This window comes from Myripristis murdjan, chromosome 3 (assembly GCF_902150065.1).
Source record: "Myripristis murdjan chromosome 3, fMyrMur1.1, whole genome shotgun sequence".
Classification (NCBI taxonomy): Eukaryota; Metazoa; Chordata; class Actinopteri; order Holocentriformes; family Holocentridae; genus Myripristis; species Myripristis murdjan.
The window spans coordinates 46,851,169-46,862,148 of NC_043982.1; the positions used below are offsets into that span (position 1 = coordinate 46,851,169).

The window sequence follows — 10,980 nt, forward strand, 5'->3', positions numbered from 1 at the left end:
CACTTAGCATGGCAAACAAAGAAAAACATAGTTATCTAACTATTTATACAGCATATTTCATGCCAGGTGGAAGCACCATGTGCTGCCACAAACACTAAAACATTAGACACAAGTAAACACAAGTAAAACAAACAGCTAAATCAAACCTGTGAGTTTGAACCATTACGACATAGGAACAGAAAATAAATGGATAAATGAATAACTTTGAACTGTAAAGTCAAGTCAGCTTTATTTGTATAGCACATTTACACCAAAGTGCTTAACAGAGTAAAATTTAAAAAAAAAAAAAAAAAAAAACAGAGCAAATGATGATCTAAAATAAATGTAACATCATAAAGTAATGATGAATTAATAATAAACTCTATTTCAATAAAACCCGTAGAATTATATCAAAGTAAAGGTAAAATCTGTTGGGATAAAGCATTCTCATCCTGAACTGAACACCAGTGAGAAAAAAAGTGTCTTCAGCGGCTCACAGCGTCCTGGAGTTCGAGCAGATCTCCTGAAGTGGATCATCTGCTTTTAAGTTTGGTCTCGGGCTCGTCCCGGAGCTGTTGGCTGGTCGACCTTAGTGGAGCCTGAACATGAAGTAGCTCACTCAAGTAAAGAGGTGCCAACCAGTTTAGAGCTTTAAAAGCTAATAATAAAAATTTTAAATGGATCGTGTAGTGAACAGGAAGCCAGTGCAGAGACCAGAGCGCTGCTGCGATGCAGCTGCTTTTTGAAGCGGCTGCAGGACGACTGGACCCAGTCCACGCACGAGCAGTTACACCAGTCCAGCCGAGACGTTATAAAAGAGTCTTTTAAAATAAATAGGCTTTAGCTTTGGCTCAGCTGGAAGAAGCTTGAAGAAGAAGAAATGTGTCTATCGAGTTAGAAAGTGTTTCAAAGTGCTCTCCAAGACTCTTCAGAGGAACGCACTCGGCAGGCGAGCGGGCCGACAGTCTGCACAGGGAACACAGAAACAATGGCCGCTGTCTCGTTTGCACTCAGATTCAGAACGTTTAAAGACAGCCAGGTTTTAATGTCTCTTAGACAGACAAGTAAGGGCTGCATCCAGCCCTCACTTTTTAATTTTAAGGGCGTGTAAATCTGTAGGTCATCACCAAAACAATGGAACGAGACATTTTGTTTATTAAAAGTAGACCCCAGGGCAACATATGCAGAGAAAACAGAACAGGACCCAAGACAGAACCCTGTGGAACACCACTCGCAGCTGCTGCCGTCTCAAAAATCTGAAGATGAAAAAACATATAAACGAATGTAGATAGATTGATAGATAGATAGATAGATCAAACTGAAATGTGATATAATGTATAAAAACATGTTGTGGGGTCTTCTCTAAGCTTGTGCATGAGAACACACACACACACACACACCACCTCTGTTTATCACAAACTTTGCATCTGGTGCTCCTGCCTCAGTCTCCTGATGTTTTTAATATAAACTGCGTCGTTTTTTAAATCGTCATACCTTAATTAGTAAACATAAACACTGTAATGAAATCTTTTAAAATGCGCGCAGATCAAAATGTGCACTGACAGTGAACGCCTCTGTGTGCCCGTCTTCATCAAACCCAGAGAGCAGCTGTGCTCCGTGTCCCGTGGCGTGTTACCTGGTCAGCAGGTGAACACAGTGTTGTGTCTTGATTTGTGTCGGTGGTGCTGGAATGAGGCCACAGTAACACACATGCAGCTGCAGGCGGAGACTCACACGTGGCACTGATGGCAGAGCAGCTCTGCAGCTCTTTGTCCACGTGGATCGTCTCCACCTGCTCACCTGTTTACCTGTTTACCTGTTTACCTGCTCTGTCTCTAAACTCATCCTGTTTCTCTCTGTTGTTCTGACGCTGAAAACCAGAGGAGAAGCCAAAGTTCAAGTGAGTGTCCCTCCTTTCCTCCTCCACTTCATTACTAAAGTGAACAGGAACTCCTGAGGTGACTGTGTGTGTGTGTGTGTGTGTGTGCGTGTGTGTGTGTGTGTGTGTGTGTGTGTGTGTGTGTGATTTTCTTCACCAGACCGACTGCACCAAAGATCCCAGATGGTGAGAAAGTGGATTTTGATGTAAGTTGACTTGCTTTTATTCTGAAATTGTGTTTATCTAAAGTGAGACTAACAAAGTTGGACCTGCGCCCCCTGGTGGCGTGTGAAGGGGCTGCAGTCAATCATGGAGTTTGAAAGCTTTTTTTGGGTTTTTTTTTTTTACACATCTTCATTTATTACCTGTGAAAAATTAAATTATTTCAAATAAGTAAAATTCAAAAAAGTCAAAGTATCTTGTCTTTGTGATGAACGATCTCCCTGACAGTCCACCCACCACACATACACACACACACACACACACACACACACACACCACACGGTCCTCTGCGGTACCACACACACCATATGAACATCAGCAGGTACAGATGCTACATGTTTTGGTAATTTCCTTGTCATTTTGTTGACAAAGGAAATCCTTGCTCTCTGCTGATCTTGGATTTAGTTTCATGTTGAGCACCGCCGGTCAAACTGGAGACGCGGCATCGTTTCGGCTGAGGTCTGTGTCGGGTCGGCGACCTGACGAAACGTCTCCACATCAAAAGAGATTCTTCCAGAGAGAGCAGATTTGCTTTTGCTTGTTTTTGAGCTGCTCTTCTAAATAAATCAACCCACAGTGGCCTCGTCCAGAACACAGGGCTCTTATTTACTTTGAATTTAATTTTAAATCTATAATTATAATATTGTAAATATGTTTTCTTGTAATTATTTTCCATTTAATCTTCTTGTTATTGTTGAATGGCAATGTTACCAGGGTTCTAAATTAACATCCGCCAACCCGCCAAATGGGGGTTAAAATTCATTTTGGCGGGTGTTAATAAAAACTTACTAGCCAGTTTGGCCGGTGATGCATGAGGCAATCATGTCAGTCAGAGCCGCTCTGCACTTCTCAGTCATTTGCCCTCCTGGCAGGACTTTTTATTTTCCGGTCAGACTTACTGTCATTGAGATAAAAGCAGTTGTTTGACCACTACTTTTAGGCAATTCTTTCCCAAGCACCACTGTCACTCATGCTGTGTGTTTCATAGAGCCTCATTTCTGGCTCCACCCACACAAGCCCCAGTGGCACAGCGGATAGTGTCTCTGCCTGCCATGCAGGAGACCAGGGTTCAACTCCCCGCCTGGGCAAGAGCCACAACACTACACAGCCCACAAACAGCATAGGGCTGGTGATTTAGCGCATGTCCAGGCAGTCGCAAGGCAAGCACATCAAAGTTTCTTCAGAAACTTTACAAAGTCTTGGAAATTACCAAAATGAAAAAGAAATTAAATATTTGCACTTTCTGTGTATATTTTGTTGTATGTATTTTACTTTCTGTGCATTTTTCATGCCAACGATGTTAATAAAATGATCAAATGCATTCAGTGGCACTCATAATCCCTCTTATTTTCACTGGAAAAAATTTGGCTAGTGGAAATTCTGATATGCTGGTAACTTTAGAAAGTTTCTACTAATTTACTTATCATTCTCCATACTTATAATTTACTTAAAAAGTATATTTAAAATAATTTGATGATAGCCTACTTTTCATGTATGTTTGTTTGTTTGTGTTACAGATTTGTTCATCACCTTTGTCCCTGTGTTTTTTTTTTTAACAGAAACCATGTGAATTAGCTCAGGTTTCAAAGGGTTAAATGTTTGTGAATGCAGCCTCAGAACATAATCCCTCACATTACCTTGTTAATGGGAAAAGTAATCTAAGCAGAAGTAATCTGATTAGCATGCCGTCTCTTGACCGGTCGTCGCGGGTTCTTGCAGGACATCCAGAAGAAACGTCAGAACAAAGACCTGATCGAGCTGCAGGGGCTGATCGACGCTCACTTTGAGTGCAGGAAGAGGGAGGAGGAGGAGCTCATCGCCCTCAAAGAGAGAATTGTGAGATTCCATCTGAACAAAACACAAAACACACCTCACATGCAGATTTCAAACTGAACCAGTGGATTCAACAGGTCTGTCTTGAAGATCGTAACGCCAGACAGAAATAAAGCAGCAGTTTTATGTCTCCTGACAGAAGGAAACTGAGCGTCTTGTCTTTTGGTGTGTGTGTGTGTGTGTGTGTGTGTGTGTGTGTGTGTGTGTGTGTGTGTGTTCAGGAGAAGCGCCGTGCGGAGCGAGCCGAGCAGCAGAGGATTCGTGCTGAGCGGGATAAAGAGCGGCAGGCCAGGCGTGAGGTCTGTAGCTGTGTCTGTGGCCGGCTCGCCGTCGCTCTGCCCTCCTCTGGTGGTCTGGTGACATTTTGGATCTGTTTCTGCAGGCCGAGAGGCAGAGGAAGGAGGAGGCCGACGCCATGAGGAAGGCTGAAGACGAGGCCAAGAAGAAGTCGGCCCTGAGCAACATGGGATCCGGCTACAGCAGCCACCTGCAGAAGGTACAGCGGCTGAGGGCCAGGTGTGGTGCTCACCTGGCCGCCGCCGAGCCTCACACAGGATCATCATTTCATAATTAACTATGACTCTGTGATGCCATTCCCTGACTGAGAGTGAGACTTGTTACTGGTGTTGTGGTGTTTTCTCCTTCATACGAGTGCAACAGCTCCTCCACTTTGACCTGTCAGCACCAAACCTGTCTGCCTTGTTTGTGTCACCGTTATGGTAAATTACCAGCCAGCTAATTACAAGCTGAGATCTCTGTAACATGTGAACTAACACAGCTGCGCACAGGTTACACATGTACACATTAACAACACAACAAAAAACTGTCCACAACAGTCAGTTAATGTTTGTGGTTTACGGGCTGGATCCTTCAAGGCTGACCGGAGGAGAGGCAAGAAGCAGACCGAGAGAGAGAAGAAGAAGGAGATCCTGGCACAGAGATGCAAACCGCTCAACATCGACAACCTGAGCGAGGAGAACCTGAGGTAACACACACCACCTGCACCTCCAGATACAACACAAACTGAAGCCTTCATCACTGTCATTTTGAGTGCAACCAAAATATAAAATATTCAAGGAACAGAGGAATTTAATACCAAACAAATCCCAACAATGTCAGAAAACTTTTCTTCCCAGGGTATAAACTAAATGTCCAAAATATCAGGACCACTTCCTCTCTGATCAGGTGAATCATGAAGAATTCCATTATCCTTTATTGATTTTCCATATTAAATGAATAGTTCAGAGGGAGGTTTTTATACATTCCCCTCACTATGAACAAGACCCCAACACACTTCCACTCCTCCTCTTGGGGCAGCAACTCACTCCGACTCCAGAGAGCTGTGGCCCATATCTACATCATCCTGAAGGACCATGTCAGTCTCAAACATCTGGAGCTTTCATGGTGGATCTCTTGGATCTTCATTGTGTTGCCACAGCAGAGAGTCCCAGCTCCTTCACTGGCCTCCAGCAGGGAAACGCTAACCTCCCTGAACAAGGAAATGCCCCCTCTCCTGAGTCACCTGACAGTTTGTCAGAACCCCTTTGGGTCCAAACTGAAAGTCTTTCTCCTCCCACACCTGAGTTTTGTCCTGCATGATCACCGAAGCCGCAGCTCCTCTGACCTGCTGGCTCCTCTCTGCTGAGTCTGGAGTCTCAAGGACAACCAAACCCAGAAGACCTCCTCCTTCAGACTGACGGCCTCCCTCACCGATGGTGCCTAAGAGTGGATTCTTGGGTTGCCGCGGGAACAGGCACCAACAACCTTCTGCAGCCTTAAAGGCTGTGGACAGCGTCCATCCAGACTCCATGTCTCCAACTTCCAGGAGATGCAGGGGAAGCTCCTCTGGACCTTCTGGACAGGGTTCTCTACCAGATGTTCCCAGGTTTCCCTCACTACAGGTTAAGGTTTACTGGGTCTGTCCAGTGGTGTCCCCTTGCCATCTGATTCATCTCGCCACCATGTGGTGATCAGACTAGCACCTCAGTCCAAAAACAGAGTAGGACTCAGATTGGGTAGACTGCTCCTTGTAATCACCACCCTCCAGCTTTCTCCATCATTACCAAAATGAGCATTAGTGTCTCCCAGAAATTCTCCAGGTTGTTCCTTCATCAGAACCCAGAGCCCGTCAATCATGGGCTAACAAGTAATACCCCACCCCTCCTGTGGAGTCTGGTTCAAGATCTGAGATCTGAGTCTCGAGAGGAGACATTCCACACAACAAAAGCCAGTTTTGTTATCCGACCTCTCCTGCAGGTGGTGGGCCCGTCCTGAACTCAGATCAGATATCCGTAATCCTAAATCAATACAATGTTGAGAAATTCTCTGTTTCTGCACAGTGCTCTGCATTTCAGAGTGACGTCAGGAGTTTCTGCGCTGAACGTTTGGTTGGTTTGTGTTTGTCAGGGAAAAGGCAAAGGAGCTGTGGGAGTCACTGCACAACCTGGAGTCCAAAAAGTATGACCACAACGAGACTCTTAAGAGGCAGAAATACGAGGTTAGTGACCAGCTACCAGGAAAGGACTAACAACAGAACAGCCAATTAACTGTGGAAATAATCACATATGGCAGCCATTTTGGGTGGCTGAGCAGAATCAGCCAGGTGCACGACTGCCTGTTTATCTGCTGCTTCTGTTGTTTTGGTCCCTTCCTCTGAAATTCTTTATTGTTTTTGCTCATTTTCTGATCACTGTCTTATGATGGTGCATTCATGCCACTGTAGGGGCAATAAAAAAATGAAAAGAAAAAAACTCATGAAAAATTTCTGAGATAAAAATCAAAAATTTACAAGAAAAATAATGGATATTATTAATGTGGTAAATTTATGAGGAAAAAATCCCCCCAAAAATCTGAGTTTATAAAGTCACAAATTTGTGAGAAAAAACTCAAACTAATTAGACCAAACCTGATAAAACCAGCTGTTCTCCTCCTGTTGGGATCCAGTCAGAAGGAAATCCTGCTGGTCTGAGTCCAGAACCCCAACCTCCTCCTCAGCATCTGGACTCTGAAGAGACGTTGCTGTGACTTGGGCCGATTCAGAAGAAAACAATCTGCTGATTCTGGGCTCAGATCAGCAGGATCTCCTTGTTCCTGAATCCCATGTCAGAGTAGAATCTGCTGAGGGGATCAGCTGCAGGTCTGAGACATAGCCAGCAGGGGGCAGCACAAGTGGAGCCACGGACAGAAAAAGAAAATAGACATCGTTTTTTCTTATAAATCTGTGACTTTATAATCTCAGAATTTTCCAGTTGTTTCTCTCATAAATGTACCACTTCTGAGTGCCAAGGTCTGCAGGTCAGATGCTCCTGTCTGTCTTCCAGGTCATCTCTCTCAGAAACCGCATCGACGAGCTGCAGAAACAGTGAGTCCCGTAATCTCTTTTCATTATTCCTCTAATCTGAGCCACAGGATTACCACACAGCTCTAACCTGTTCATGTGCTCTTTGCGCCTTGCAGCAGCAAGAAAGGAGCCCACACACGCCGCAGGAAGTGAGCGGCAGGTGGCAGTGGCGGTGACGGTGGTGGCAGGTGGCGGCGGCGGTCATGCTGGGCAGGTGGAGCCCCGCCCCCCGTCGAGCCAGTGAACTGACGCTGGACAGACACGGTCCAGCTTGTCTCCAGATCAATACAGTATCAATAAAATGCCAATAAAAATCCTCTTTCTGTTCTCATTGGAATTGAACTGTGTTAATCAGTGGTGGAGAGCAGGTGGCATGATGAGAAGGAAAAAAAAACAGTGATGTGATTTCTTGTAATTTGACATGTACATATATATACACATTTTAAAACTTCACTGTGCCCATTTGAGCGGCTCAGCTCTCTGCCGTGAGAGTCACACAGCTCCTGTAAACCTGCCTTGCTCATTAGCCAGAGAGCTGAACCAACACACTGAGGCTAACTTTAGCTGCTGGTACAAACTACTGCCACAGTACAAGTAGCCTACTGTTCCTCTGCTGGTATCTGACTTATGTGTTTTGTCCAAGCTATGGATGACAGAGCTGTGATTTGAGCTTTGAGGGCTCAGTCTCTCCTGTTTTGGTTCAGTTAGGGTTGAGATGTTCCTCCTCTCTCCTCCCTGCCTCCAGCTGTCAGGTCTTGTTCTTGTATCTGAGAGGAGAGACGGACAGCTGGCTTCAGCAGGAGGCCGGAGAGGTAAAAGCATCTTGGTGGCGTCTCTGATGGGGGTGGATACTCAAGTCCCACAAGCAGCCAAAACCTTTTCAAACACAGTTCAGCATGTTCATGTGTGTTGATCTGGAGCTCTGCTGCTCAAACTGGCAGCAAGCAGCCGACCAGAGAGACACAAGCTGCCCAACACATTCAGCAGGGCTAACAATACATTCAATTTAATATTTTTAAATACAAACATAAACTATATGGACCAAAGCACTGGGCCCCCAGGGGCTCCTCAGCAAAATGAGGAAGAAATGTTGAATAAATCACTGATCTGACCATTGAATAAATCAATTTTAATCATTATAAATACATGCTACTTTATTGTCAGAAAATTAGAAAAAAGAAAAAACAAATACTTAAAATACTTAAAATGTATATATATACACACATATGTAATTATGAAAAAGATCTGTTTACAGGTCAGATCAGTGATGCTGGATTATTTTGTTTGAGGAAAATAACATTTTGATATCACATGAGGGGCACATGAGACAAAAAAAAAAAAATCAATACAGTCAATATAAAAAATATCAGTCACACATAATTCCTAAAATAATCAGCCTGTGCTGTGATAAGTTAAATAAAAACTGTAAATGTGAGTCTGATAAATCCCATGTTCACTTCAGTTCTCCCTCTGGGTTCCTGAAGGTGTCAGATGTGTGTGTTGGTGGTTTGAGACCAAACAAATCCAGAAAGTGGATCAGTGGCTGAAGCTGGAAACAAGGAGGAAGAAGAGAAGAAGAAGCAGAAACGGAAACAAGAGAATCTGCTCAGTGTCAGCTTGTTGTTTCACACTGATGGAGCTGGACTGACCCTCTGACCACAGGAGGGCTTTATACTTTTTTTTAATGCTGTGGTCAGGGGTAACTTGGCTGACAAAATAAATAAATGAAATAAAATACAATTATTTTAAAGGGGTACATTACTGAAAAAAGTTTGAGAACCACTGCTTTAGTTAGCAGAGGTTAAGTCTTGTAAAGTCTTTCTGACTCTGGCTCACAGTTGTAAATCACAGGTTGTACGGTCAAAAGTTTGCTGCCTGGTCAGGGGAACTTGACTGAAAAAATATTTCAAAGGGGGAACATTAGTAGAAAACGTAAGGGTCCTGGTGTAAAGCATCCTGATTCAAACGGAGATAAACACATCAAGACTCTGCGCATAAAACAGAGGAACTACACTTCTGTGTTTCCAGAGGAAATATTTATTGAAAATGTAAATGTACATTTGTATGGTACAAATTCAGTGAGTGCGCTAAGCCGTCGGCTGCTGTTTGATACGGACAAACACATGAAGACAATAATTTAGATGTGAGGATGTGGCTCATCTCCAGAGTGTTAGCCAGCTGCTAGTCTGAACCAGGTGCGTCTGGGCCGAGGCTCCAGGTGAATCGTGCTCCAATAAATAAATAAAGTGCTCCACAAACAGCTTGATTTGAGTCTTTAAGCAACACCTCGCTACCACTGATTATATAGGAAGTATATTTCATCTCACTGGATACACAGCATACTGAATCGTTCTCTCTCTACAAGTTGAATATCTAACAATTTGATATCGCAAAACATCTGAACACAGACAGGGAGTGTACTTATTTACAAACACAAGGCACAGCGTGAGGAATTCTGGGTAAAATCTCTGAACAGATGAAGATGTCGAAGTGTCATCTGCGTAGAATCGGACCTCATGGCTATTTTTCTGATTGGTTTTATTTTACTGATTGAATGTTTCCTCTTCCTGAAGCTCTACTGCAGACGGTGTCCAGCAGCGGGTCTCAACCTGCAGCTCGGGACCCCTGAGGTGCCGGCAGGACGGCGCAAAAGCCACAGCGAAGACATGTGGAGGCAGCTTGTTGCTTCCTAGATGCTTTGAAACCTGGATGGACGTCAGATTTCCTGTCTAACCTGAACTCTGACAGCCGAGCTGACTGGCAGGATTTAAAAACAGACAGGAAAAAAAAGGCAAAGAGCAACGTAGAAATAAAATGACCTGAAAATTTGTATGAACCTTGTTAAAAGCTACAAGCTACAGCTACAAAAAAAAAATATATTATTGGAAAATTATTAGAATATTAACAAAAAAAAAGAAAAAAAAATTCCACGGGTAAATGTCTAGAAAACCAGATTTATATTTATGCTACTGGGGGAAAAAATCTAATATTTTTTTCCAACGAATTTCTAATTTTAAATTTCCAGGTCATTTTCTTGTTTTGTTTTTGTTTGTTGTTTATTTCCATGACTTTTTTGGTTGCTTGATTACTTCCCTTTTATTTATTGATTGATTTTTAGCTCATTTCCAGGTCACTGTCTAACTTTTGACAATTTTCTTGCCAGTTTCCGAGTCGTTTCTCGCTCAGAGGCTTGTCGTCTTTATTCCCACGTTTTTGGAAGAAATCAAGTCAATCTGCTCAGGTTTAAAGGGTTAAACGCATTTAAACACAAGGAATCTGGCCAGGTTTCGAAGGGTTAATTTGATGTATTTCCTGCTGGAACAGGAAGTGAGGGCAGGACATAACACGAGTTCCACCGTTGGGGAAGGGCTTTGATCGTTTAATCTTTTTTATTTGGTTTTTATTTACACCCATTTCTGCCACATGACAAAAACTAAAAATCACTTTCAGCTTTTATTGTTGGCTTCACCTCTCTTCTTCTTTAATATTTTACTTTTCTCCTCATTTCCTGTGTTTCTTCTGTTTTCTTGTGTGATTGACTGAAATTGTGAGATTTTTTTCTTACAAATGTGCCTTTTTTTCTTGCAGCTGTGACAAACATGTTTTTACAGTTCTGCAGTGGTTTCCAGGCTGTATGGTGTGTGAGGCGCTGCTGTGTCACATGACCATGTGATGAAATATTCTGGTTTGAACGGGATCGCTGAGCAGTGACAGACTGTTAAAGTTA

The 10,980-nt window shown here is 43.3% G+C and overlaps 1 protein-coding gene across 6 annotated transcripts in view; it reads left to right on the forward strand.

Annotated features, from left to right (window-relative positions):
* Nucleotides 1–10,980, forward strand: part of LOC115356945 (troponin T, fast skeletal muscle isoforms-like) — a 45,369-nt gene that overhangs the window by 14,077 nt on the left and 20,312 nt on the right. For 5 of the 6 annotated variants that reach the window (XM_030048260.1, XM_030048263.1, XM_030048264.1 and 2 more), the window contains 9 exons: nucleotides 1,861–1,879; nucleotides 2,019–2,064; nucleotides 3,800–3,916; nucleotides 4,135–4,212; nucleotides 4,296–4,409; nucleotides 4,789–4,898; nucleotides 6,320–6,410; nucleotides 7,234–7,274; nucleotides 7,370–7,554. In XM_030048260.1, coding sequence (XP_029904120.1) covers nucleotides 1,861–1,879; nucleotides 2,019–2,064; nucleotides 3,800–3,916; nucleotides 4,135–4,212; nucleotides 4,296–4,409; nucleotides 4,789–4,898; nucleotides 6,320–6,410; nucleotides 7,234–7,274; nucleotides 7,370–7,406 — 653 coding nt within the window. In that variant the 3' untranslated portion in view covers nucleotides 7,407–7,554. Of the gene's footprint in view, nucleotides 1–1,860; nucleotides 1,880–2,018; nucleotides 2,065–3,799; nucleotides 3,917–4,134; nucleotides 4,213–4,295; nucleotides 4,410–4,788; nucleotides 4,899–6,319; nucleotides 6,411–7,233; nucleotides 7,275–7,369; nucleotides 7,555–10,980 lie in introns of those variants that run through there. The other variant, XM_030048261.1, reaches the window with a different exon arrangement.